The 26,524-nt window shown below is 36.0% G+C and overlaps 4 protein-coding genes across 8 annotated transcripts; 2 read left to right on the top strand and 2 right to left on the bottom strand.

The window, feature by feature from the left end:
* Nucleotides 1–63: 63 nt before the first annotated feature.
* On the bottom strand, nt 64–4,441 carry LOC111781485 (nifU-like protein 4, mitochondrial). Its single transcript, XM_023662111.1, has 6 exons — nt 4,201–4,441; nt 3,960–4,121; nt 2,876–3,051; nt 1,587–1,690; nt 1,388–1,499; nt 64–385 (listed from the first exon to the last, which is right to left on the bottom strand). The coding sequence occupies exons 1-6, from the start codon at nt 4,400–4,402 to the stop codon at nt 317–319; spliced, it is 825 nt and encodes a 274-aa protein (XP_023517879.1). The 5' UTR covers nt 4,403–4,441; the 3' UTR covers nt 64–316.
* Nucleotides 4,442–5,059: 618 nt separating this feature from the next.
* LOC111781479 (probable sodium/metabolite cotransporter BASS4, chloroplastic) lies at nt 5,060–11,935 on the top strand. Its single transcript, XM_023662099.1, has 14 exons — nt 5,060–5,282; nt 5,389–5,494; nt 5,597–5,704; nt 5,788–5,855; nt 6,533–6,611; nt 7,517–7,575; nt 7,639–7,712; nt 8,574–8,682; nt 9,573–9,594; nt 9,803–9,870; nt 10,157–10,242; nt 10,368–10,497; nt 11,469–11,570; nt 11,652–11,935. Exons 1-14 carry the CDS (start codon nt 5,094–5,096, stop codon nt 11,724–11,726), a joined length of 1,275 nt encoding a protein of 424 aa, XP_023517867.1. The 5' UTR covers nt 5,060–5,093; the 3' UTR covers nt 11,727–11,935.
* A 1,008-nt stretch (nt 11,936–12,943) lies between these two features.
* Nucleotides 12,944–17,465, top strand: LOC111781448. 3 transcript variants are annotated; one of them, XM_023662036.1, is made up of 5 exons: nt 12,944–13,045; nt 14,467–14,729; nt 14,832–15,043; nt 15,677–15,941; nt 17,053–17,465. In XM_023662036.1, exons 2-5 carry the CDS (start codon nt 14,469–14,471, stop codon nt 17,341–17,343), a joined length of 1,029 nt encoding a protein of 342 aa, XP_023517804.1. In that variant the 5' UTR covers nt 12,944–13,045; nt 14,467–14,468; the 3' UTR covers nt 17,344–17,465. The 3 variants fall into 3 exon arrangements, with proteins under 3 accessions (XP_023517804.1, XP_023517822.1, XP_023517812.1); XM_023662054.1 differs by having other exon boundaries at nt 14,467–14,736; XM_023662044.1 differs by lacking the exon at nt 12,944–13,045 and having other exon boundaries at nt 13,986–14,729.
* A 1,386-nt stretch (nt 17,466–18,851) lies between these two features.
* Nucleotides 18,852–25,838, bottom strand: LOC111781465 (ACT domain-containing protein ACR12-like). 3 transcript variants are annotated; one of them, XM_023662086.1, is made up of 11 exons: nt 25,611–25,838; nt 24,562–24,616; nt 23,629–23,745; nt 23,096–23,190; nt 22,112–22,196; nt 21,923–21,982; nt 20,789–20,844; nt 20,530–20,635; nt 20,386–20,454; nt 19,247–19,334; nt 18,852–19,072 (listed from the first exon to the last, which is right to left on the bottom strand). In XM_023662086.1, the coding sequence occupies exons 1-10, from the start codon at nt 25,763–25,765 to the stop codon at nt 19,272–19,274; spliced, it is 861 nt and encodes a 286-aa protein (XP_023517854.1). In that variant the 5' UTR covers nt 25,766–25,838; the 3' UTR covers nt 18,852–19,072; nt 19,247–19,271. The 3 variants fall into 3 exon arrangements, with proteins under 3 accessions (XP_023517854.1, XP_023517844.1, XP_023517836.1); XM_023662076.1 differs by having other exon boundaries at nt 18,854–19,159; XM_023662068.1 differs by having other exon boundaries at nt 18,854–19,334.
* Between the last annotated feature and the right edge of the window lie 686 nt (nt 25,839–26,524).

The following is a 26,524-nucleotide window of genomic DNA, read 5'->3' as shown; positions in this document are numbered from 1 at the left end:
CGATATTCAATTTTTATTTATTTATTTTTAAACTAATCTATCTATTAAATATAAAATTAAAAATTATGTTTAATAAAACCTTAAATTTTCGGAAGTCCAAAATAAAGTCCATGAAATCCTAGTTACGGTTCAATATTCACAGATTTTTTTTCTTAGCGAGGAATAAAAGTAACACTATACTCTATAAACTATGGTTTTTTAGCTTGTAGGCTTGTAGCTCGACCCAACGAAGAAGGAATCGACCAACTCGTACGGGTTACCCTCGAGATCGTGTTGTGGGTCAACGAAACAAAGAACGAATCGACCAGCTCGCCTTTTACTCCATCTGGCTGGTTGACTTTACATCGTCTTCCTCGACGTCAAATTCTTGTTCCACGCCCTTCACCTATAAATCCAGAATAGACATTTAAATCATAGATAATCCAAGAAAAAGATACTATAATTCTGAGAAGCATAAGAACAAAAGAGGAAACGATCTATACATTAGGATTGGGCTACGCAGCTTTGAAACATCATTCTATTTCTAAATCTCCTCTTAAAGTGATTCTCTAACTTGGCTGTGTTTGGGGACAATACCTTTTTCCTATCAAACATGCTCCGTTTGTCGATGAATTCTTGTTATCCAATAAGATCATACTGCATTCCATATGATAGTAAAACATGAACAGTAGTTGTGAGATCTCACGCAAAACCTTTTTTTATAAGGGTGTGGAAACATCTCCCTAATAGACACGTTTTAAAACCGGATAATATCTGCTAGCGGTGGGCTTGGGCTGTTACAAGTGGTATCAGAGCTAGACACCGAGCGGTGTGCCAATGAGGACTCTGAACCCGGGGGGTGGATTGTGAGATCCCACGTCGGTTGGAGAGGGGAATGAAACATCCCTTATAAGGGTGTAAAAACCTCTCCCTGGTAGACACGTTTTAAAACCGTGAGGTTAATAACGATACATAACGGGCTAAAGTGGACAATATCTGCTATCAGTGGGCTTAGACTGTTACAACATGTAACATGTAATAGTGCGTTGGAGAAGAAGACTATATTATGGAGGGATAAAGAAGTTGGAAAACCAACTTTCTAGTCATGACAATAAGATTCAATCTAAATTATACCGATGCAATGTTCTTCCACTCCTATTATCTAAAAAGAATAAGCCCTTCCATTCCAGTTGGTGTGCATTCAACCTCAATACTTCCATCATGCAACTAAATGTATATAAGAAATGTGGGTATTCATATAGAAGATACTGCCAGCATAAATATCAGCAAACAAAAGCAATCAATATGCGTGAGCAATTGTGCCAGAAATGCTGCAAGCGGAAAATTGGATATGCTTTGCATTGAATGTGAGGTAACTACAAATATAAAAAGATCATATAACCCTCACCTCAGGTACATAATGCATCAACATATTTTCAATGCCAGATTTTAGAGTGACAGATGAGCTTGGGCAGCCGCTGCATGCTCCTTGCATTCTCAATTTGACAATACCAGTTTCTCTGAAGAAAACAGAAATGCAAAGTTCAATCGATATAAGCAATATGATACTTTACAGAACACCTTAAACTGAATCCAGCAAAACCTACTCATCATATCCCCTGTACTCAATATCTCCGCCATCATCTTGTACTGCTGGTCGAATACGGGTCTCGAGCAGCTCTTTAATCATAGCAACAGTTTCAGAATCATCCTAAAAAGTAGGCACATGTGGACGGATCTATTAAGAACTAAGTTGAATCAAATTACTAAATTATAAGAATATATCATGTTTCAAATTCCAACATGACAAGTATATGTTTTAAGGAAAGATTCAATACTTGTAGCAGGGCAAGCAATCACACCATGAGGTCAAATCTCAAAAAAAATAATATTACGAAAGAAATCTGACATATGATAGAAGACGTTGACATAGAAAACAAGTTCTTAGCTGAAGTTGAATCCAAAGGAGTAAGATTACAATACAGTAAGTTCAATAAGAATAAGGAGCAGGAGTCTTCAATAGAACTGCAAGGCATCACATTATGCTATTAATACCTAAGCCTCAAGCACTTCTAATCTGAAGTGTGATGATGTTAAATGTTCATATTTCTATATTAGTATTTAAGGAACAATTAGAAATCTACGTATATAATTATATAAATTAGTATGGCTTCACCAAGGAACTCTCATCCAACCTAGTATTACATTATGTAGTGTGAGATCCCACGTCGGTAGGAGAGGGGAACGAAGCATTCTTTATAAGGGTGTGGAAACCTCTACCTACCAGACACGTTATAAAAACCTTGAGGGAAGCCCAGAAGGGAAAACCCAAAGAGGACAATATCGGCTAGCGGTGGACTTGGGCTGTTACAAATGGTATCAAAGCCAGACACCGAAGGGGGTGGACACGAGGCGGTGTGCCAGCAAAGACACTGGGCCCCGATGGGGGGTAGATTGAGGGGTCCCACATTGATTGGAGAAGGGAATGAGTGCTAGTGAGGTCGCTGGGCCCCGAAGGAGGTGGTTTGTGAGATCCCACATCATTTGGGGAGGAGAACGAAGCATTCTTTATAAGGGTGTGGAAACCTCTCCCTAATAGACTCATTTTAAAAACCTCGAAGGAAAGTCTGAATGAAAAAGCCTAAAGAGGACAATATCTGCTAGCGGTGGGCAAGGACTCTTACATGTAGATTGATGTAGATGATAGCAAGAGAGGAAGAGAGGAAAAAGAACATTGTAGAAGTGCAAAGTTCACAATCAAAAAGCAATCTAATATAAAATTACCATAAACATCCTCAGAGAACAATATGTGATCTATAAAATTAAGTTGTTTCTTAATGAGTAAAAATCTAAAAAGGAAGAGCACTAATTTGCAGTAAGAACTCAGAAGATATACTTCATTGATAGCTGTGTCCATGGCAGCAGCAGTTTGAGAGTCTAGAAACAGTGGTTGCCCCGAAGAATAGAAGTCCATGATTGCAGCAAAAATTTCGGGCTTCAGGAAATCCCAAGAAGCATCATTTGACTTTGTAACAGTAACAAAATCTGATCCAAAGAAAACTCGAACAACACCTGCAAAGCAAACAAGTAAGCCCCACACCAGACATCAATGAGATCAGTGAGAATATTTGTAAACCATCACTAAGTCATTGTAACCGATGAAAATTCGACCTACCAATTCAACAACGTCCTTACATATGGGAAAAATGAAGCGAAACGATTATAATTAGAGTTGGTTAACTTAAATTGTACAGTTATTTTTGGTAAGAATCCTCCATAACCTAGAACTCGAGTCGTAGCACTTATTCATTATGCCACGTGTCACAATCGCACTCTTATGGGACGTTTGTAAGCGATTGTGCAACACTCACTCTCACCACTAAGTGAATCAACCAACTTGAAATTGTGTCGCCTTCAACTTGACAACGTATACTCAAATCTCTAGCCCGCTTTGAGAAAATTTTTTTAGAAAACGGGGGGTAGAGAGAGATTTTAGAAAGAGAGTTTGAAAGCAAGATTTGAAAGAACTAAAGAAAACAACGTTATATGGCTACAAGCAAAGAAAGAAACATCACGACTTGCATATAACTCAGGGTAGGAAAAATTGACAACTAGTTGTATCCTCCTATAATATATTATGAGGCATTTCAAGTTTACCAGGTCTACCAAGCATAAACATGATTCTACCGTATCGTCATACACTTAAAGAAATACAATAAGAATACTACGCATCATGAAAACAGTAAAGGAAAGCAATAAAGTGATACAAGACAAGGGTTTTGGCATACAATGGTCAAACCATGGGTAACCCGCCTTGAACAAACATGACCATGACACATGCAACTTTTCTATTCCTACAATTCACTTATTCATTCTAACAAATCCTTAACAAGGGCACACACAAAAAGGAAAAGGGCTTTGCCCAATCGAAAGTCCAACAGAAACCCAAAAGGATAATAATATAAGTTCAAACTACGTACCATCAACACCATAAAGGGCTCTCGCCAGTGGGGAGTTCATAGCCGAACGCGCATTAGGAAAATCAGCACTCCCAACTTCCATAACAGGCTTTCCAGGATAGAACATGAGAGACGAAGGATTCGGCGTTGATTGAGTTTCGATGAACATTGTTCTTCTCTGTCCTGAATGCAACAAAATACAACAGATTATATACACATAATACGAAACGTTTCCATTGCTAGTTCATCAAAATCGACGCACCTCCGAATAATCGGTTCCATTTCCAGGAGCGCAAGTAAGAATCAGAGAAAGTTCTAGATGATACAGAATCGGAAGCAGCTTCTTCGCCGCGGAATAGAGAAGAAGTTGCTGCAGCAGAAACAAATCGGATCTTCCCAACGCCTCGAGAATTCAATCCCGGAATTCTTCGAGCTCGCACAATCAAACTTCCTAATCCCCTCATCCTTCTCCCTGATTTTGCAAAAGGCTAAAAAAAATGTTACTAAATCCGCGAACATCTTTAATAATTAATAATATTAACGAATAAAAATTAGTAATAATAACAAAAAATTAATTACATTAACGAATCAAATGATAAATAAAATTAGTTAATTCTTAATTTCTAAACTTTTTAAAATTAAAAATTTAATCTTCAAATATTTTTATTTTTTAAAAATTCACATATATCTCCTGTACATAAAATAATTTTTTTTTAACATTCTACTAAACATCAAATTTTAATTTATGTAGTATAAAATAAATCCTTTTAGAAATTTAATTTAATTTATGTGGGACAAATTTAATAATTTTTAAAAATTTTAATTTATCGGAAATTTTTTATTATTAAATTATATACCTACTAATTTCTAAATTATATATATATATAACCACGATCAAAGAATTTTGATAGTTAAAGGTCCAATTACAGGGACGAGAGGCAAGAAGCTACAACAAACCTTGTATACTTATATTCAAGCGAGAGTGTTGTATACTTATATTCAAGCGAGAGTGAGTTCATCACTTTGTAGGCTTATATTCAAGCCATAATGAGTTCATCACTTTATTCTATTTAATTATATATATAAAAATAACGGAAAAAGAATTTCTGGTTGCAGAATAACGCTGCTCGGTGTTCACTCCTGCTCGGCAATCCCATGGCGATGGCGGGAACCAATTCCCTCCACAGCCTTCTCGTTTCGTCTCCTCGAACCAATCCAGCTGCCTTACATTTCCAAATTTCTCGTTTCTCCTCTAATGGCGCTCTATTGCGTACCAGTTCTCTTGCTTTGAATCGCAAACGCCGAATTTCTTGGCGCATTATAGCCTGCGGATTGCCCAATAAGGTTAAGCTCTCTCTGTTTGTATCTTTCTCAATGATGAAACTGATGCATTCGTTTATTTTCATCGAATGTAATGGTTTTGAGATGAGATTCTATCACTGTGTTTCAGAAAGATGACGGTGGAGGGATAAACGAATCTATCGGTGTTTCGGGTTCGGGAAACGAGGTGTTCAAGGCTTTGTCGAATTTCGCAAATAATAATTTTCTTCCTCTAGGTAAGGTTGCGTGGTCGTTAGTTCCATTCGACTGGAATGATTTTTATTCTGTCTGCTTATCGTGTTTTTATTCCTTCCCCGTCCCCAATTCACAATATGCAGCACTTGTCTCTAGTGTAATAGCAGGAATTGCAAATCCAAGCCTTGGCTGTCTTGCTGATAAGTATTATCTCTCAAAGTTTAGCACATTTGGGATATTTGTCATCTCAGGTTAGGAATTGTTACTTACTATCCACATAAACTGTACATTTTGAACTGTAATCCGTCATTTGATTTATGATGTGATTATGCAGGATTGACATTGCGTACTTCAGAAGTTAGTGATTCAGTGGAGGCATGGCCTGTTGCAGTCTATGGGCTTGTATGATTCTGACTTATAATCTTCCATTCTATTTTTTTAGCTTGTAAGTTCATTCTTTGAACGTATTCGTATGTTCTCAATATTTCTAATTATGTTATTATATATATAACCTATTTTTCTATTATTGGTGAAGTTACTTCCCGCACCTTTAAAAATTCAATTTGTTATCTGTTTCATTCTTTTCTAATGCTCATGTATTTGAGTTGATAATGTGATTCATGTTACGTGATTTCTTATCTCTTAGACTTTTGTTTGTTCATCCTGATTTTAGACACTGACTAGTTTGAAGGGGCTTTCTACAATGAGGTTGGATGGATGTTAGGATAACAGAGGTTTTTTTTCTTTGTGTTGGCCGTTGGGGGTGGGATGTGATGGTTACTCTTTTAGTACTCACTGATCTCGTGTCTTGGCATAAATGAGGGATCAAAGAGAATATTGTGGAACTTGTCACTAAGAAATGGCTCGAATGGATCTTGGTGTATTTGAGATGGTTCCTCTTAATCATAATAAAAGATGTTTATTTGTCCTAGTTTCTTTTGCAAATAAATTGAAGAACCTTTCACATGGGTAGGTTTTTGGCGTATTTAATTCATGGGTATGATTTGCACTATTGTTGTATCAGTTTTGGTATATTTGGTTTAGCTTGTATTCACGTTCCCTCTATTGTTTCTTGTCAGGCTTCGATTCTTTTGCTTACTCCATACTTTTCCAGGCTGATATTACAAATTCATCTTCAACCTCAAGAATTTGTAACAGGTTTGTTTATACTTTTAGCCATTGAATGACAAGTTAGACATCTTGTCATCGGACCGTTATCCAATTAAGGACTGGCTAACCATTTGGATTTTCTTTCTATCTTCACCTGAAAATTGAAGTTGCTAGCTTCATGATGTAAGCATAATACTCCGAAACTATGATTTGTTTTGTATTTAGAAAAGAGAAATTAGAACTATCACATGCAATGTTAAATTGAGAGTATGTCAGTGTAAGACAAATTTGAAATTGGTTATCATAGTTTTATCTAGAGTTTGGTCTAATAAAGGTTTGTGTAGTGGCCATATGTGCTTCCTAGTATTTACTATACTTAGTAATCCAGTTAGCCTTAACCAACCTCAATGAACTGTTTGCATGGTTAATTGAAAAATCAGTTGCTTATTCAAAATATACTGATTTACACAAGTGGCCTAATTTTCCCAGATAGAAAATGCATCAGTTTAACAATTTTATGAGGATTTTTGTTTTTGTAATCACTGTTGGTATATCATCTCTTCTTAGGTTAGAGATCGTCTTCCTTGTCCTTTATCCGGCAGGAAATGCACTCTAGTATTGCTTCAAATTGATGCTATTATAATAGGAAATGATCATTGAGAACAAGGTACAAATTCAAATTACTTGAGGTCTGCCAGAAGTTTAATGCTTCTTATTTGATGTGGAACTCTAAGAAATTACACACTGATTTGAATAAAACTGCAAATACCAAGGAGGAAATTTGGAATCTTTTTTTAGATAAGAAACTCAATTTCATACATATGGTTTGGTCTCGATATGGATTAGTATGTAACTCTTGCATGAATTCTTTTATGGTTTACTCTCTTTTTTGAATTAGAAACCCGCTTTCGTTTAAACACACCATCTAACCCATTGTTTTTCACTGTTTATAGGATTAGCAATATTTACCTGCATGCCTACTACATTATCAAGTGGCGTGGCACTAACACAGGTACGAAAGTTACTCCCCCCCCCCCCCCCNTTCTTACTGCATTTATATGCTTTTCAAACTCAGCTTGCTGGTGGAAATTCTGCACTTGCTCTGACCATGACAGTGATATCAAATATGTTGGGAATACTGGCTGTAAGTTGAAGATATATCCTTGGTTTTTTTTTTTTTTATTCTATCTAAGAACGAAAAGAACGGCATTAACTTGGAAAAATGACTACTAATTTTCTCAATCCACTTTCAATGCTATTTTTCTGGAATAATTTTCAAAGAAGTGTACAACTCTAAAGCATGGTCTTTTGCAGTTTTTAATCACCTATAGTGGTCCTTTATATGATAATTTTTGGTTTGAGTATAATCCGCATTCATGGCGGATGCCCTTGTACCAAAACATAATTACAGGGTACCTAACTTTGATCAATTGTGTATGCCAGTCTCTGATAAGTTATAATTATGCTTCACATGTCAGCGACTGCATGATGTTTAAAATCATACCGTCCCTGTGAATGGAGGTCTCTCATAATCATTTCTTAAATGTTGAGGATTGCTCTATACATGCTTCTGTACACAGGATTAGGTTGTAAGGGGAGTCAAGATTTGATTTCGCAGAATTCAGCCAAATCACCCTTTGTGAAGAGATCATTAACCATATGTCTAGTATTTGAATCAGTTCTATTTAAGGACTCTAGCCAACAGAAAAGCCAATGCTTTATTACTATTATTATTCTTATTTTATAAGAAATAGTAGACTCCCATACATCCAAAAATCCCCTCTACCATTTTTTTCCAGCCACCTTTTTTTTTTTCCTTTCCTTTCCTTTCCCATAGAGCTACTTTCACGACATTCTTACACACATGAAAAGGGTACATAAGTCGGAGGGAGTTGACACGTATTTTCTGGTGTTTTTCTCTTTTATTCCGCGACATAAAAGATAATCTGTTCATCTGCTTAATTGTTACATTACTGCCATCATATGCTTTTTTTTTTTTTTTTTTTTTTTTTTTTTTTTTTTTTTNTTTATAGCTGATGGAGTTGGTATCACTGTGCCAACGAAGGAGTTACTCAGAAGTCTTGTTCTTATGCTGCTAATTCCTCTCATTTTTGGGAAGGTGAACTGCTTTTTTTTCTCGAGAATCTTAGTCTTTTTTTTTTTTTTTTTTTTTTTTTTTTTTTTTTTTTTTTTTTTTTTTTTTTTTTTTTTTTTTTTTTTTTTTTTTTTTTNATATATGTGACTATCTGGGCCAACATGTTTGTACCTCAACTGTCTGACCTTACTAATTCGCAAGGTAACTCCTAGGATATTAAATACCAGGTAGATAACCACCATAACCAGGTAGATAACCACCATGGCTTAAACTCGTGCTCTCTATTTTCTTTGGAGAATCTATTCTAAGAAGTTTGTCTAAAAGCACATTATATCTCTTTTTAGAGTTACAAGCTATTATTGTTAATAAATGGATAGTAGGGATGCGTGTGTAGCAGATTGTGATAAAGTTGATGTAATTTACTGAGCTTTCTAACCATGAATATACATTTTTATATACATAAGTTACTGCTACTTATTTGTCTTGACAAGAAAATTTCATCTTAGGCTAATGTAATTGCACGAGGCTTCAACCTCCAATTGCACAAGCAAACTCTAGATTATCAACTTGGGCTTTGTCATGTAAAGGAGTTACTTACAATATAGTTACTTATTATCCTTAAAGGGGCATTATATTGGTTTTTTTTTTTTTTATAAGAAAAAAAATAAATAAAACCGACTCAGTTTTAAAGACGATTTTCCTATTTTCTCCCTACCCTCCACTTCTGGTTTCTTTTTCCTAAAAGCTTTACTTTAAGTTGTTATATTGCAGAAAATTCTTTGGTTTACCATGAAATAGACCTTGCGTATAGCTAGTTTTTGAAATATGTTTATGTCACTTTTTTTGTCCTCTTTGCTATCAATTAGTTCTATTATTTATTTGTTCCTTCCGTCTTTTTCTTTTTCCTTCGACAGATCTTGAGAGAGTCATTCAAAGGTGATTTCTTGTCAGTATCATTCACTTTCTTGAGTTCAAGTTTGCTTCTTTGCTAGCTTTCATGAAGTGCACGGACTTCATTTAGCAGAAACTGTTTACAATGGTTGCCCATCATCTTTAGTGTTTAACCTCAGAATGCTCATGATTTTATAAGACAAATTTTCTTGAAGCTCCTGCTAAGTTATTGTTTCTCTTCTTAATCTTTTAGGAGTGGCGGACTTTGTTGATGGAAATCGTAAACTTTTTCCAAGGATCAATGCAATTCTTCTCAGTCTTGTGAGACACTAATTCATTATCATCATCACTATTGTTGTTTCCCTTCATGATTGCTCGTGTACTGTTTTCTCCCTAATACTATATTTTTCTATATATAAATATAAGATGTTTAATAGTAATTTCTGATTCTTTACATGTCTACCCATTATACTAAGCAATTATGTTGTTAACAAATAATTCTTAGGTTCTACTTGGACAAGCGGTTCGATAGAAGAGCGTTAATATTTTTATTTTATGAAATCGTTAATTTATGCTCTTTAATCAGATTATAACATTTTAAGATTAGGTGCCATGGATGCAAGTGAGCAGATCAAGGTCGCTACTTCTGATGGTCAAGCCTGAAGTATTTCTTGTAGCCATAGGAATGGGCACGTATGCTACCAGAAACCCTTCCTAGTTTCCTTATCCTTGCCTAATAAAGCTTTGAATTCACTGATCAATCACCATTTTCTTTTAGATTGATGCTGCTAAAGACTAACACGCTGTTGTATTTTCAGATTATTGCATCTCGCCTTATTAGCCTTTAATGCTCTTGGTGTACGAATCCTAGCAGCCTTTTCTGGTGGCGACGAATCTGTTTTCTCGAGGAGACGAAATGTCAGTGCCGTTGTGCTTGTGGCAAGTCAGGTATGTAGATAACAAAACAAAGAAACCTATATATATGGAAGTAGTTGGAAGTAGTGTTTACCAACCTAATTTTCAAAAACCAAAAATCGAAGTCCAAATGGTTACCAAACGAGGTCCAAACTGTTAGACGAACACAACTCTCCACAATGGTATGATATTGTCCACTTTGAGCATAAGCTCTCATGGCTTTGCTTTTGGCTTCCCCAAAAGGCATCAGACCTGGAGAGAGTATTCCTTGAATATAAACCCATGATCATTCTCTAAATTAGCCGATGTAGACTTTCATCATCCAACACCTCCCCTCGAACAAAGTGCGCCTCCCCTTAATCGAGGCTCGACTCCTTTGGTGTCATAGTCATTTTTTACTGCCTTTGAGGAGGCTCGACTCCTTTTCTTTTGGAGTCCTTTGTTCGATATTTGAAGATTTACCAATCTATTAGCACGACTAAGTTTTAAGGCATGACTTTGATACCAAGTTAGACGAATACGACTCTCCACAATGGTACGATATTGTCCAATTTGAGCATATGCTCTCATGGCTTTGCTTTGGGCTTCCCCAAAAGGCCTCATACCAATGGAGTTAGTATTCCTCACTTATAAACCCATGATCATTCCCTAAATTAGCCGATGTGGGACTTCCATCATCCAACACAAACAACACGTTATTGCAAAGATACGAGAAATCAGTCGCAGACGTACGCGAGTACCTTTTTGTGTGCATGGTTGTGTAGATCTATAGCTCGAACACTTTAGCCTAGATAATATGTTCAACATGTTATAGACGCTCCTAAATATATGTTGAACACTTGTCAAATATACTAGACTTGTTATATGTTGAACACTTGTCAAATATACCAGACTTGTTAGTCTTAATCGAACAAATTAAGAACATATCTAACGCGTATCAAACACTTGTTCATTCATGAATGATATACAATATCATAGAGCTCAAACACCCACATTCTTTGCAGAAAACTCTGCCTGTGATGGTGGCAGTCGTAGAACAGCTCCACGGCGCGCTTGGCGTGTCCGGTTTGCTGGTTCTTCCATGCGTGGCAGCGCATATAATCCAGGTTTCTTAGACTTACCCCTTCAATTATCTCATCATAGTTCCCTTATCAGTTCAATTGACATGAAAGTATGCTTATTTGTAGATTATCATCGACTCCTTTCTCGTTAATTTCTGGTTTCGTTCGAACGACTCATCAAATAATACAAAGGTAACCTGATTGATACAAGGAGTTTGTTTGTTAGATATGTGTTATTGCACATTTATTCTCCTTATTCCTTCAAAGTTCCTCGTGTGTTATAGGTGTAATGACTTTTTGAGTGAGTAAATAATGTGTAATAGGAAATTATGGCGCTATGTATGGTTATTTTATAGGGTGTTAGGGACATCTCCCGAAATTAATACACTATTAAAGTCACTTTTTTACGAGCCAACTTGATAAAATTATTAGTTTAAAAGTATAGTTTATTGAAGCGTTTTAATGATCTCTCTCTTTCATTTTTGTATTAATGATTTAATTATTAACGCTTTTATATATATATATATATATATATTTTTTTTNTTTTTTTCTTTACAATTTTTTTTTTTTTGTAAGTTGAGCTAAATTTTGAAAAAAATAATCAATTTTTTAAAAGTAGATAATAAAGCAAGAAAAGGACTTTAATTTTTAAAAATCTAAAGTTAAAAATAAAATAGTTATTAAATTGAAAACTTATTCTAATGACATAAAAATCTTGATAAATGATAACTTTTTTTTTCGTATAAATCATATCTAAACTGTATAAATCAATACTATCTAAAATCTATTTTGAAGAAACACTTCAGATATAATAAATGACTTTAAATAGATTGGTAGCAAATTTAGTAAGAAAAAAACAATTTGTAATCAATAGAATAACTCCAAAAATATAAACTTTATATAAAATTGTTATTAAAAACACTAAAAAACGAGAATTATTTAAGGGTTCATCGATGAGACGAAACAATAGGCAGCATAATAGTTTTTCTAAACACGTTTACGTGCGTCCATGACAACATCATATCACTAAAAAAAAAATTAATAAAAAGACAATAATGTGTTTATCTACTAAATGATGGTGAATGAGTTGTGTAACGTCCCGACCTCTATAGTCAAATAGAATGACTGCTAATTAGAAATAACGACCCGACCTATTACACTTTCTACTACTGAAGATTCATTTCCTACTCGTGATTTGTTTGTTACCTTAACATTTTATATATCATAAAATGGAAATATTTGTGTAATACACAAAATAATATTATCAAATTATGTATTTAATTTTTTAATAAACAAAATCGAACAATTTCAACAAAATATATATATATATATATATATATNTTTTTTGTTGCTTTTTTATGGAATAATTTCTGAAGTTGGTACCCTTTTCTCTGTCAATTTAAAGGTTCATATGACGTAGCAATTCTACTCTTTGTTTATAAAAGGTAAGAAAGAAGAGAAAGGAAGGAAGGGAGGCAGAATCATCCGATTGCTTCGAATTTGAAGCTCTGAACACAAAGGTCGCTCTCCCTTTTTCTCTTGCTTTCTATCTTTTTCTGTGTGTTCTTGTGGAATGATACAATTTCTGCTCATTTTCGCATTCGGAAAATTTCTGTTTAGGCTAATATTCTGCAATATAGTTCTGAACGGAGATGGAAGATTGATCATCTCTTCTATGGAGTCTGGATTATCCGATGAACTTTTTTTGTTCGTTTTGATTTTCTTTTGAGTTTTTTCTGTCGAGATACTTGTGCCTTCCTTAAAATTATGCTTCAGTGTTTGATGATGATGCTTGATGATATGAATGTTGATGCAGCGTAGTTCGACAGTTTAGAGTGAGAGGTTTGAATCCCTCACCTCAGATACATATTGCTAGGCTCATAAAGAAGATGAGATGAATGTTTCTGTAATGTTGCTAAGCTCATAAAGAAGATGGAAGATTGATCTTCTCTTCTATGGAGTCTGGATTATCCGATGAACTTTTTTTGTTCGTTTTGATTTTCTTTTGAGTTTTTTCTGTCGAGATACTTGTGCCTTCCTTAAAATTATGCTTCAGTGTTTGATGATGATGCTTGATGATATGAATGCTGATGCAGCTTAGTTCGACAGTTTAGAGTGAGAGGTTTGAATCCCTCACCTCAGATACATATTGCTAGGCTCATAAAGAAGATGAGATGAATGTTTCTGTAATGTTGCTAAGCTCATAAAGAAGATGGAAGATTGATCTTCTCTTCTATGGAGTCTGGATTATCCGATGAACTTTTTTTGTTCGTTTTGATTTTCTTTTGAGTTTTTTCTGTCGAGATACTTGTGCCTTCCTTAAAATTATGCTTCAGTGTTTGATGATGATGCTTGATGATATGAATGCTGATGCAGCTTAGTTCGACAGTTTAGAGTGAGAGGTTTGAATCCCTCACCTCAGATACATATTGCTAGGCTCATAAAGAAGATGAGATGAATGTTTCTGTAACGTAATAGAAGACTTCCAGTCCTGTTCTCTGGGATTTCTCCCTTCTCGAACAGATTCTGGCTGATTCTTCATGTTTTGTAGGTTTAATTATAAGTTTTCTAAGATCCTTTTGAATCCTTTGAGTGGTAAAATGTTTCCAATAGATCATGATTGTATTTAAACAAGGTTGTAGGTTCTAAACTTTCGATTTTGTGTCTAATAGATATATCCGTGTTAACTCGTTAGTTGATGATTACATCACGAAGACTTCAACCTACCTCAAATCAAATATTTCATAGGATCTTTATATAATCTAGCCATCGTTCCGTTGAAACATCGATCTAATGGGGTTAATAATAGGAACTTATTAGACACAAGATTGAAGGTTCTTGGTACTAGAACCGAACAAACACAAGTTCAAGGATCGATCTCTTCTTTCTGAATCAAACCAACTCATTGGGATTTACTTTTTAGCATTATTCTTATTCTCAGGGATGTTCCTGAGAGTTTTAGGTGTCATTTTAATTGGGTTGTCAGCCTGGGCATTTTCAGCCATTCGCCCTCCAGCTCCTAAACTATGTGGTTCTGTCGGTGGTCCGCCAATAACTGGTCCAAGAATAAAACTTAGAGATGGAAGGCATTTGGCTTACAAGGAACATGGTGTCTCCAGAACAGTAGCCAAATTCAAGATCATATATATCCATGGCTTTTCTAGTTGCAGACATGATGCAGCAGTTGCAATTCATCCTTCTCCTGTATTCAGCTACGACTCTACTTGGATTCAGTACTTTTTTATTTACTGCTTTTTCAATGCCTGTTAGATGGTTAATTTCTTCTCTTTGGTGATAAATTTTCAGGGGTTCCTTGAAGAACTCGGAGTTTATGTCGTCTCTCTCGACAGACCAGGATACGGAGAAAGCGACCCGCATCCAACGCGAACTGTAGAGAGTTTAGCATTAGATGTTGAAGAGCTTGGTGATCAGCTAGGATTGGGTCCTAAGTTTTATGTAATTGGCTTGTCAATGGGTGGCCAAGCAGTTTGGGGTTGTCTCAAGTATATCCCTCACAGGTATTACTGAACTACACATCTTTTGCTCATTAATTAAGTCTAGAATTCATCCATATTTGTCTCTTGGGCTACAACTTAAAGCATTTTGTACTAAGGAGCCTGTTAGGAATCACGAGTCTGTCTCCACAATGGTATGATATTGTCCACTTTGAGCATAAGCTCTCATGGCTTTGCTTTGGGCTTCCCCAAAAGGCCTCGTACCAATGGAGATAGTATTCCTCACTTATAAACCCATGATCTTTCACTAAATTAACCAACGTGGGACTCACTCCCAGTAATCTTCAACAGAGCCCATAGCTGCAAATTCATGTAAAGCCTAATCAACACGATTTCTAGAGTGCGATCGGTACGCTATGCAACTCATTATGTCATAGCTACTTGAATTATTTGAACACAATCCACGAACTATGGTCTTCTCAGTGCACGAACAAAGCTCTAGCATATACTCATCATTCAACAGTGCTACACTAGTTATCGATAATTTTTATAGGCATTATAGCTAATCGGTGGGGTTATTATACCTGCATCCCCTGTTAATGGACCTAATCCTCCTCCGCAAAAAGTAAGAAATTCCGCATATTTTGACCAATTCAGCCTGCTATAAAAAGATGTAATAATCTTTCGATGTTGCAGATTGGCGGGAGCGTCTCTACTCGCTCCAGCTATCAACTACTGGTGGCCTAGTTTTCCTGCAAACTTATCAAAGGAAGGTTTGTCCAGCCAACTACCACAAGATCAATGGGCACTAAGGGTTGCTCATCATCTTCCATGGCTAACTTATTGGTGGAACACTCAGAAATTCTTTCCTCCAGTGAGCATTTTAGCCGGTAGGCCTGAGATCCTTTCCAGTCAAGATATCGAAATTATTCGCAGTCGCGAAGGCTTGCCAGTGGACCAGGTAAAAAGTCTCTCTTTCCCTTAGTTTATTTTTCAGTTCTTGAAAGCAAGACGTCTTCTATAGTAGATAGGGACGACTACATAAGTCTACTTTATGATCCTCCTACATTTGGTAGTCAACATAACTCATAAGGTACTAAATCTTAAGTAGGTGGCCGTCATAGTTTGAGCCTATTTTCTCGAAGTCCTCTATTATTTACATTTAGGAATTTCCATAGGGAGGGTCGAGATAGGAAATGGGGATCCGGTTTAATCTCCATTCTCGTGAAATTTTCAGTTGAAGTTTACGATGATCGGGTTCCCCACGGGGAATTATTCCTTGTTTGTTTGTTTTTTAATTTAATTTGATCCAAATAAGTCTTTTTTTCAATTGGATAGTTAAATATTCGTGAAAAATCTTCACTAAATAGTTCATTTCCTACCCAAAAAATACTTTGTTTAAAGATAAATTTCTAATAGGGATGGGGAATTGTAACGTCCTAGATCCACCGCTAGCAGATATTGTCCTCTTTGGGCTTTCCCTTTCGGGCTTTCCCTCAAGGCTTTAAAACGAGTCTCCTAGGGGAAGGTTTCCACACCCTTATAAATGGTATTAGAGCCAGACACCGGACAATGTGTCAGCCTTCTCGTTGTTCCCTGAAGGGGGGTAGACACGAGACACGTTTTAAAGTCTTGAGGGAAAGCCCGAAAGGGAAAGTCCAAATAGGACAATATCTGCTAGCGGTGGATCTGGGACGTTACAGGAATACATTATTTGTCCTCATGTCCTCGATCTCCGTTTAGCTCATACCACTCTCTTCTCCATTCTCCGCCTAAATCGGGAACAAGGTGTGTCTGCAAAGAAATAGACATCTCTAATTACATAACTATTTTTTACCACGGAGTCAATTCATGGTGAGTGCCTTCTTTAGGACAGCGAATTCTTGTCCTACTTGAAGATTACTTCTCTAATACAGAGGCAGAATGATTCACCATGCTCTCATAGGTATCTAATTTGGAACATTAGTACCCTTTGTTTCATGTCAATTGGCCCCTCATGACTTAATTTCCCTCTGAATCAATTGGGACAAACAATCATTTATATTCGACTTAATTTCCCCTTTTTTCTTCAGAAATACGTGAGACAACAAGGAGAATTCGAATCCTTGCACCGTGACCTGATGGTCGGATTTGGTAAATGGGAGTTCGATCCAATGCTTCTTGAAAACATATTTCCTAAGAATGAAGGATCCGTCCATCTATGGCAAGGCGACGACGACAAGCTCGTGCCTGTTAAGCTACAACGTTACATCGCTCAAAAACTTCCTTGGATTCACTACCATGAGTTATCTGGTGCAGGGCATCTTTTTGTATCCACAAGGAAAATGAGTGAAGAAATTGTAAGGTCATTGCTTGTGCAATGAAATAATAATGGCCTGCCTTTTCTTTGTAGCCTTGTGTCTTCCTTTCAGTTGCATTAATGAACAAAGCTTCAGTGGGTTAGAACATTAATATATATTTTTAATAAAAGTTTCATTTTAGGGTATATTTGTTTTTAATTTTTATGATTTAAAATAGTAGACATTGTAGTTTCAAATTTAGAGTTCGTTCGGAAGTAATAATCGTTTTGTAATTACGACGACTAGACAATTCAACAAAATTCTCAAAGAAGGTAGGAATATTCAAATAATGTTAGGCAATTATAAAATACGGCAAGAATGTTATTTTAAGGTACACTAAATACTCTTTGCTACATAATTGTTCTTTCAAAAACTCGATTATTCACTTGTGCATATGAGGGTAGATGGACTTAGCACCAAAGTTTGTTTTTTTCTCGCAGTAAAACTAATTTGATGTTAAGTCGTCTATAGAGATCAATATTGTGCTCTATTGAGAATCATGAATCAAGAATCAGGAGTAACGAAGTGAGGAAAAATAACTCGATGGTAAAAGAGACGAGTTTGACTGAGATCAATACCCTTAACATGTAGTATCATGGGGGAAAAGCCTCCTCGACTTGTAGCAAAAAAAGACGAAGCCAAAGGATAAAGTATGCAACATTTGAAGAGGAGGTCTACAAGATGCATTAAAGTATAGCTCAAATTCTCGAAATCCTACTTTAAACCCAGTTGTCGAGGCACTACTATCTAAGGATCTTCAGCTAATCTAACCCAGTCGTGGAGGTACTATTTAAGGATCCTCTACTAATCTAACACAGTTGTCGATATATTATCTAAAGATCATCAGCTAATCTAACCCTAACCCAGTTGTCGAGGTACTATCTAAGGATCATCAACTAACCTAACACAGTTGTCGAGATGCTATCTAAAGATCCTCAACTAATCGAACCCTCGAACCCTGACTTAGTTGTCGAGGTACTATCTAAAGATCCTCAACTAACCCTGATCGAGAAGTTGCACTTAGGAGAAGAGATCATAAGGAAAGGAGATTGGTTTGTTCTAAACTTAGAGATGACAATTATCCCATGCCAACTGCTGTCGGACTTGCAACATAAGGAAGTCCTAAATGTATCTTGAAGTAAACACATGGGCAGCAGTTTCCTGCAACCATAAATCTCGGCAAGCCCAATGCAGCCAACCTGGGCTCGGATTTGCGAGACCTTACCAATCAGAAGAGATATGAGCTGAAGGATAGAGCGGCAGAAAAGCCAACATAGGAGCACGAGTTACAGTGACATGAAGAATCTAGAGAACCTTCTTGATAAAGAAAAGTTGGAGACCAATAAAACGAACCGAGCTCAATCAAATCAAACTCGTGATTTCGTAAGAAAATTGATTGGTCTTAAACATGATCGAACAAGAACGAGCGGTTTAGTCATTGTCAAAATTCGAAAGTTACAAACAAGTGTTTTTTTTCCTTCATTTCCCTGTCATGTAGGTCTAATCAACATTAATTTGAGTACAACATCATAGATAGCAAAAGCATAGCTCCAATCAGTTTTTATTAACGTCCCTTTTATAAATGTTAGAAACATATAAGCAATATCTCTGCAAGTTATTACTATACTCAAAACATAAAATAAAACATAATTAAACCCGAAGAGATTTGTTACCTCGAAGCTCGGTTTTCAACAGATACAACACAGACATGGAAGATTTGCATTGTTGTGAGACAACATCTGATTCTTCAACTCTATACAAGTAAATTTATGGTCTCAGCGTGAACAAGGTTTGAGTTAATTAGGCATTATTCTCACCAAAGGCATATCCCAGAATGCATCTGAGAGTTTGAAATTTCGAAATAGAAATTTTAGAAATGATGAGAGAGCTCACAAACAGAGGATCCCATGACAGTTTCAAAGCTTACATTGTGATGATGGTTCCTCGAGATCTTAGTAACTATCTATGTCTGTCTCGGGCCTTCGCAGGTAGTAACGAAGACAATTTACCACTACCTACACATTAAACACACGGTGAAACGAGTTAGAACCAGAAGTTTTTTTTTTTTTTCTTTTCTTTCCCCTAATTATAGAGAAACAATGAACTCAAAATGAAAATAATGAAATAAATAACAAAAAAGGAGAACAACCTAAACAGCCTTACAGATCAGAAGTCCCTAAAGCCTCAAGATTTATATATCACTTCACCCCTCCACATTCTTGTTTATGGCCCACTAAAGTTAAAGTCAGTAAATATTTTTTATTTTAGTTTCTAAAATTGCAATTTAGTCCATGAACCTGTAGGTTTGTTTCATTTTGGTTTTGAACTTTTCAAATTTATGTATTTCAGCCCCTAAACTAAACTTAAGGTAGCATTTAAGTCCAAAAATAGTAGGCAGGAAGACCAATGGTTAAATAAGTGATCGGTGGTTGGGGTGTAATAGAAAAATAAGGCATTCAACTTTATTTTGTGTGAGATCCTACATCGGTTGGAGAGGGGAACGGAGCATTTCTTATAAGGGTGTGGAAACCTCTTTCTAGCAAACGCGTTTTAAAACCTTGAGGGGAAACTCTGAAGGGAAAACTCAAAGAGGACAATATCTGCTGGTCGTAGGCTTGGGCCATTACGAATGGTATCATAGCCAGACATTGGGCGGTGTGCCAACGAGGATGCTGGGCCCCCAAGCGGGGTGGATTGTGAGATCCTACATCGCTTGGAGAGGGGGAACGAAGCATTCCTTATGAGGGAGTGGAAACTTCTCTCTAGGAGACGCGTTTTAAAACCTTGAGGGGAAATATAGAAGGGAAAGCCCAAAGAGGATAATATCTACTAGTAGTGGACTTGGGCTGTTACATTAAGCCTCATACATTTGAAGGAAGAGCGTGGTAGAAACTTTTTAAAGCTAAACAAATGGGTGGTTAATGAACAAATAAGAACTTGACTCAAAAGAAAAAAAAAACAAATAGGAATTAGAATATTTCATGGTGAATTAAAAAAGTACCAACACTTAATTCCTTTTCCAAATATGCCCAAACATGCATTAAATTTCATGAACTATGTACGTACCTGAGACAAGGAACTATTGAGCGCAGCTCCCCCGTAACTGACATGAAACTTGTCCTTGGCGACCAATCCCTAGAGATCAAAGTTGAAATATTGTTATGCTAAGTCAAAGAAGAGAGAAAAAGAAGATTGGAAGGAAGGCTATACTTCGGTATCTATCTCTGCCGATTCGACCTCAACGTTGATATCAGCAAGAATTTTTATAACTTCAAGCAGCAATCCAGGTCGGTCTGCTGTCTCCAAACATAGTAGGCTATATAAATTGAAAATGAAAAAAGTTAGTTGATATGAAAAATTAACTCCGCAATTTTGTTTAATTATATTGTAGAATTTGGCATGTACAACAGTTATTAGATGGGAAGCAACAAAATTTTCAGAAGCTTATTTTAAATCAAGTAGAAAAAACCTTCTTTTAGGTCCATCAGCTTTCACGTGAACATGAGTTGCAATATCAATATCAAGCTGCATAAAGCAAATTAGGAATCTCGGTTATTCTCATAAACACGGACCTCATAACCATCAAAAACTTTACTTGGATCCCTCGAAATGACAATATAAGTGTGCTGAATTTGATGGCCAAAAAATGATCTCAAGATCCTGAACTTGCAACTTCATGCATGACTATTGAATGAGATTACTGAAAACAATTATGACCCAGTCACATGAAAAGAGGACCTTAATTTGAAGGGAAGTGAATTTCACTCCAAGACGATGATGGCAGATTTATAAACAAACAAACAAAAAGAACAGAGGACAATGTTTTCCTGCAAAATCTACAAAAGATACTCGTAGTCATGCAACATCAAGTTATTTAATCACATACGTAATGGGATAATTATCCACAAACCTCCACTGAACATCAATGCATTTAGAAACTACTATTTTCACTTTAAGAACTTTCAGAAAATCTAGTAATTTTTTCTTTCTTCTCAGAAAATGTGAGTCAGAAAAAAGAGTGTGTATATTCAATGGATGTCAGCACTATGAAAGCTTAAAAGCATAAAGAAAAAGAAAAGGGGAAAATTCGAACATTTAAGCAGCTCAAGCCAATCTAGGTTCCAAGTTCACCAAAAAAAAAAAAAAAAAAAAAAAAAAAAAAAAAAAAAAAAAAAAAAAAAAAAAAAAAAANCTTGGTTATCTGACGGAATACAGTAATTGGCCTTGTGGATAGTTTGGAGTGAAATTAAGGGAGATAAGAATGAAATTTGGGATGTTGCTGAAGTTATTCTTTTTCTCGGGCTCTAGCACTTACCCTTCTGTAATTATCCTTTTTTTATACGGTTTAGTTGGAAAATCTTTTGTAATCCTCTAGCCTTCAGTTGAGGCAAGATCCCTTGCCTCTTTGTTTGTTTTTATCTTCTTTTTTTTTTTTTAATAAGAAAAAATTAAGTTGATAGCATGAAATTAGAAAAAGAAGAGAAGAGAAAACCACATCTAAAGGAAGTTACAAACGACTCCTCGAATTGGATGAATGGTTATATTTTCTCTAAATGCAACTATTTATCCATAAAAGATAGTATGCGCATCAAGGGAGTTATACCTTCTTCTCTGGAGGTTGAATTCCAAAAGCCTCACCCATTGCAAGCTTTTGACTAGATTCCTACCAAGAAACTAGAAAGCTAAGATAAAGAAAATTAGAGGAACTATTCAGAAAGTTAAGTGAGAGATCTACTTCAGACTCAAAACATAAAGATAGTCATTAGCATGTTGAGTTATTCAGTCTACATACTGGGTGATACTTCAAAAGATTGTTGATGATGGTTAAGCGAATGCTCTCCAACAAATCAGGATCTTCTACTTTACGGCCTGAGTCTCTACAATGACAAACATAAGAACACGTGTTAAAAGGTTTGTGAGTTATATAAGAGCACAGGTAGGATATCCCTGCAAAATAGCGCAGTTAAATACGTGATCTGAAATTAAGATCATATAGTAAATCCTTAAATAACAGAAGGTAACATAACAGAATGCTGACATGCGTCAGAACTAAGAATCTGAATAGGGGGTCATGCTCTCACTGCCATATCAGAAGTGGGCAGAAGCTATGCCTACGTCCTGACAACATAGTCCAGGAGTTGGACGAGTTTTGGGTGTAGACCAGTTGGGATATTAGCTGAACTTTCCAAAAAGATCCAGCATCTTCTTATTATCTACTTTATGCCTCAGCTGTCTGCTTCATTAAACATAAGTTTCTCTACTTGAAATTTTAACTAAAGACTGGGACTTCTCCTGCTGCTGGCTTATGAACATCCCTTCATTCAGAAGGCCAAAATTCTTTTGACTACTAACTTTCCTTAGCCTACTTTTTGTTAAATTTAAAAGATATGATGGAATTTTACTGTGGCAGGGAAAAAGAGGAGGTGCACGATCTAGTACGTATTCATGCTTGTTATTAGGCCACCAATTCTTTATTAACATACCAGTTTCGTAAATTCTGTTCAAAATAGTTCATGGGATCACAATTGCCTTCCTCTTTGAATTCAGGAACCAAAAAAGAGAAAAGGAGACAAAATTGAGCCCACCCATACAACTTGTGGTATTCCCCAAAATAAGGAAAAGAGATAGTAAACACAAAATATAAATGGAGAAAAAGTGGTATGCGGACAGCCAGCATGTGAAGTGACAAATTTGGAATAAGATAAGCAAAGGAGCTGTAGCAACCACATCAGACAGTAGCTTAAATGAAAAAAAATTAAAAATGAAAACAACTCACAGTCTTGTCAGATAAAACTTCGTTTGCTTTACTGATCCCTCTGTGTTAACAGTTCCCTTTGCCACATCCAAACCCAAATCTTTTAATGCTCTCATCTACATGCAAGAAAACCAAGAGCAGATGATGAAATACGATTCAGTACCATACCAGATGAAGTACGATTCAGTACTTGGCTCTAAATTCAGACCAAAGCATTCTTTTAGAAAATGTGAATTTGTATTACACAAAGTGAGGATAGTAGAAATAAATTTACACATAAGATTCCTATAGGCCAATTTTTTGTTTCTGTGATCATCTATTGCTCCTGCATTCATAGGCTCTGACCACAACATTGAAATAGAAAAAGGATTCCTACTAATGAATAAATTCAATTATAACCCAGAAACTAACATCTAATATGAAAATTGTTTAGCATTTACATTGTACCATACAGCCTCAAAATGACTTCATATAATGCATGAGGAGAATAAGATATATGAAATCTTATAAAACAACTTCCAGAAAGCATAAGATAAGGGAACTGCAAAAGTCACCGTATCAATAAGAGCTCCAAGGCGATCGCCAAAACTGACTTCCACAATTGTTGCACTGGGGTCTGAATCCTGGTCTATGTGAACTATGGGCATTGGCACATTTTCTTGATCAAATAGCTGAAATAAAAATTCAATCATCAATTGCACAGTTTTAAAGTTATCCAGATTTAAAATTACTGATAAAGATTAACAAACCGAAATTTTCGTACAATAAAATCAAATTATCCAAACAGTCCATGATTATAAGTACTTGGCAGCAAAATAAATGCATAAATTCTTGAAATCAAAATGAATTTGTTGAATGGCTGACCAAAAGAGATTTTGGAGTCCAATATTTTTGACAGCTGAAAAAATATATAGCAACTGAACACAACACATATACACGCACTGGGCAAAAAAACAGGCATAAAAAAAAGGGATGCCTAAGCTTTTTTTAAATGAAAGGACATACAATGGACTGCACAAAAACTAGACCAAACCAAACAAAGGCAAAGTGAAACAACAGGAATGGAAAAACAAAACTAAAAGTTCTGGCTCCAACTGTAAAGAATAAGAAACAATTATACGTAAAAACAATTTGGTCACTCTTTTAATAATAAAGCCGCTTTTCAAATGTTCTGGAAATCAATTAAGGATGAAATTAATCAGTATTCCATATATATGTTTTCATTATCCCCTCCCCCATTTTTCATACACCATTTTTCTCAATGAAAGATATTTCTCGTCAAAATTTTTTATTTAAAGAGAGGAGAGAGCTAAAAGGTGAGGAGTAATTGACTATAAATCAAAACTTGGATGGGTTTATAGGATGAAAAAATGTAAGAAAAACTTTAACGTGTTTGCATTATCATGCAGAAATAGTAAGCAGTCCAGCATTGAGGATATCACAAGAAATATTATTTCAATAGCAGATTTAAGAAGCATGTCACTGACCAATGATGTTGGACTGACAGCATTCAAACGATTGGTTGATGCACTCAGGATATTCCTGGATAAGTTTCGATCAATATAACAAAATAGGACATAAGCATTCGGTTGAGTTATATAAATCAAGAGAAGGCCATGAGAAACATGAGTTGCATGTTTCAGTGAACAAGAATGAAGAGCAAGAGAATCGTTGAGCTAAACTAACAGGTGAAAATCAAAAGGTGTCTAAATTGGCGACTTAAAGACTATCGATAATTAAAATAGACAAAAAGTAAACAACCAAATTAATTGATATTACTTCATAAATAAGATCGCTCTTGATTTCAATAAACTCGTGGTGCAAATATCAATGACAGCAACATTACTTGCAAATGGCAGAGCAATTAGAATTATAGATTCGCCCATTTCCTAATGCTCGTCTATCCAAGCTCGTAAAATATACAAATGGAGCAAGCCTAGATTGTATTTTGAAGAAGAAAAAACATCACAGATAATCAGCAGCTTTCCGTCGCGCAACTAACGGTCAACTTCTAATAATTAAGTATCAAAGGGAACCCATATTACTGATCTTCGTAGGTATGCGGGGAGTATAAGAAAAACTCAGCCCAGGGCTCTGATGCGTAGAAATACAAGTAATAGCATTATGCGACATAACATCTTTACAAGTCCTGAAGCGAACAAAGAAGCTAGTATAAACTAAATTAAAAGCCATTGCTTCATAAAAGTAGTCATATATTCACGTTCTAACGAACCTAATAATTTCTATGCCAAACTCAGAAGTTCAAAACCGTGCTCTGTTCGTCCCCGACAGTCAACTGGATAGCCGACATTTCTATTTTTCACATTATCCAGAAAACAGACCACCAGAAGAACGCAAATCCAGCTATCGACACTTTAAGAAACTCCTATATCAAGCAATCAATGCCAACAGACAATTAACCAGTTCTTGATGTTCGTTCGAGATTATTAGATTCAACGAGTTTCCATTTCAACTCACCTCAAACACAAAATTACAGAACAAAACAAAACAAAACTCCACAGTATTCAAACCTTACCATTTCCTCAAGAAAGTCAGCCTATCAGCTCCAGAGCCACGGTGAGAGACATGACCAACGAACTCCGACTCCGATAACCTAGACCGGCAGAGAAGCGGAGACTGAGAAGAGTACGAAGAAGCGATGAAGGTGAAGCTGGAGGTCGCCATAGCCATGGAGGAAAATGGATCGGAATCGGTGGGTTCCCCAATCAGCAACTTTGTTCGTTTGTGGTATTGCTAATACAGGAAGCGAAACTGGGGTTATGATCGTATTTATATATAAAGGGAAGCAATTATTAGTAAGAGTTGTTGGATTTATGCTGCGTCAGCATGTAGGACCCACTTGAATGTGATTGGTTCAACGTCATCGTCTCGCTTACGTGGCATGTGGGTTTGAAAAAACAAAATATTGTTGTTGTACGGTGCTTATCTTATCCTCCTCTAAATTGTCTCTAGGCTTAATATAAAAAATTTGGAGTGGTTGCCTTTGTGATTTTTTGAGAATACAAAATTAAACCATAGGTTAGTTTTGTGAGGTAAACTAACCATGGTTAGTGTGGTGGATTTGTTAATTTACGACATATACGTGCTTCAATTATACTATAAATTGGGTTGGAAGAGTATTGAATCGGGTTCAGATTACTTTATCGACTCGAGGTTGATTCAACACTCGAGCTTTTGACCTAAATTCCCTTTTTTCTAGGGCATATACGAAACCCGGTGCAGTTTGATTGGAATAGGTAGATCGTCTATGGACAGATTAGGCTTGAGCAGGTTTAATCCTAGGCTTGTTTTCACTTTGTTGTCGTGATTAGATTGAAAAAGGGTTATACGGGTTTTACATGAATCTTCTCGTGACTTGGGTGTGTGTGGTGTCATGGTCCTTCGTAGACTTGTCATAAGTGTGCCAAAATCATGATGCTGCACGGTTGA

This window comes from Cucurbita pepo, chromosome LG01 (genome assembly GCF_002806865.2).
Source record: "Cucurbita pepo subsp. pepo cultivar mu-cu-16 chromosome LG01, ASM280686v2, whole genome shotgun sequence".
NCBI classification, from domain to species: Eukaryota; Viridiplantae; Streptophyta; class Magnoliopsida; order Cucurbitales; family Cucurbitaceae; genus Cucurbita; species Cucurbita pepo.
Note: the sequence above shows the minus strand (reverse complement) of the source record. Positions and strands in the feature narration are given on the sequence as shown.

What these genes read in the sequence shown, in the direction of transcription:
- LOC111781485 (XM_023662111.1), bottom strand. Translation starts at nt 4,402, where the DNA reads ATGAGGGGATTAGGAAGTTTGATTGTGCGAGCTCGAAGAATTCCGGGA. An exon ending in AGCCCTTTATGGTGTTGATG is followed by an intron (nt 3,052 to 3,959) that starts GTACGTAGTTTG and finishes TTTGCTTTGCAG; the next exon opens with GTGTTGTTCGAGTTTTCTTT. An exon ending in GAGTACAGGGGATATGATGA is followed by an intron (nt 1,500 to 1,586) that starts GTAGGTTTTGCT and finishes TGTTTTCTTCAG; the next exon opens with AGAAACTGGTATTGTCAAAT.
- LOC111781448 (XM_023662036.1), top strand. Translation starts at nt 14,469, where the DNA reads ATGTTCCTGAGAGTTTTAGGTGTCATTTTAATTGGGTTGTCAGCCTGG. An exon ending in TTGCAATTCATCCTTCTCCT is followed by an intron (nt 14,730 to 14,831) that starts GTATTCAGCTAC and finishes ATAAATTTTCAG; the next exon opens with GGGTTCCTTGAAGAACTCGG. An exon ending in CTCAAGTATATCCCTCACAG is followed by an intron (nt 15,044 to 15,676) that starts GTATTACTGAAC and finishes TCGATGTTGCAG; the next exon opens with ATTGGCGGGAGCGTCTCTAC.
- LOC111781465 (XM_023662086.1), bottom strand. Translation starts at nt 25,765, where the DNA reads ATGGCTATGGCGACCTCCAGCTTCACCTTCATCGCTTCTTCGTACTCT. An exon ending in CTGACTTTCTTGAGGAAATG is followed by an intron (nt 24,617 to 25,610) that starts GTAAGGTTTGAA and finishes AAACTTATCCAG; the next exon opens with GAATATCCTGAGTGCATCAA. An exon ending in TTGGAGCTCTTATTGATACG is followed by an intron (nt 23,191 to 23,628) that starts GTGACTTTTGCA and finishes TCTTGCATGTAG; the next exon opens with ATGAGAGCATTAAAAGATTT.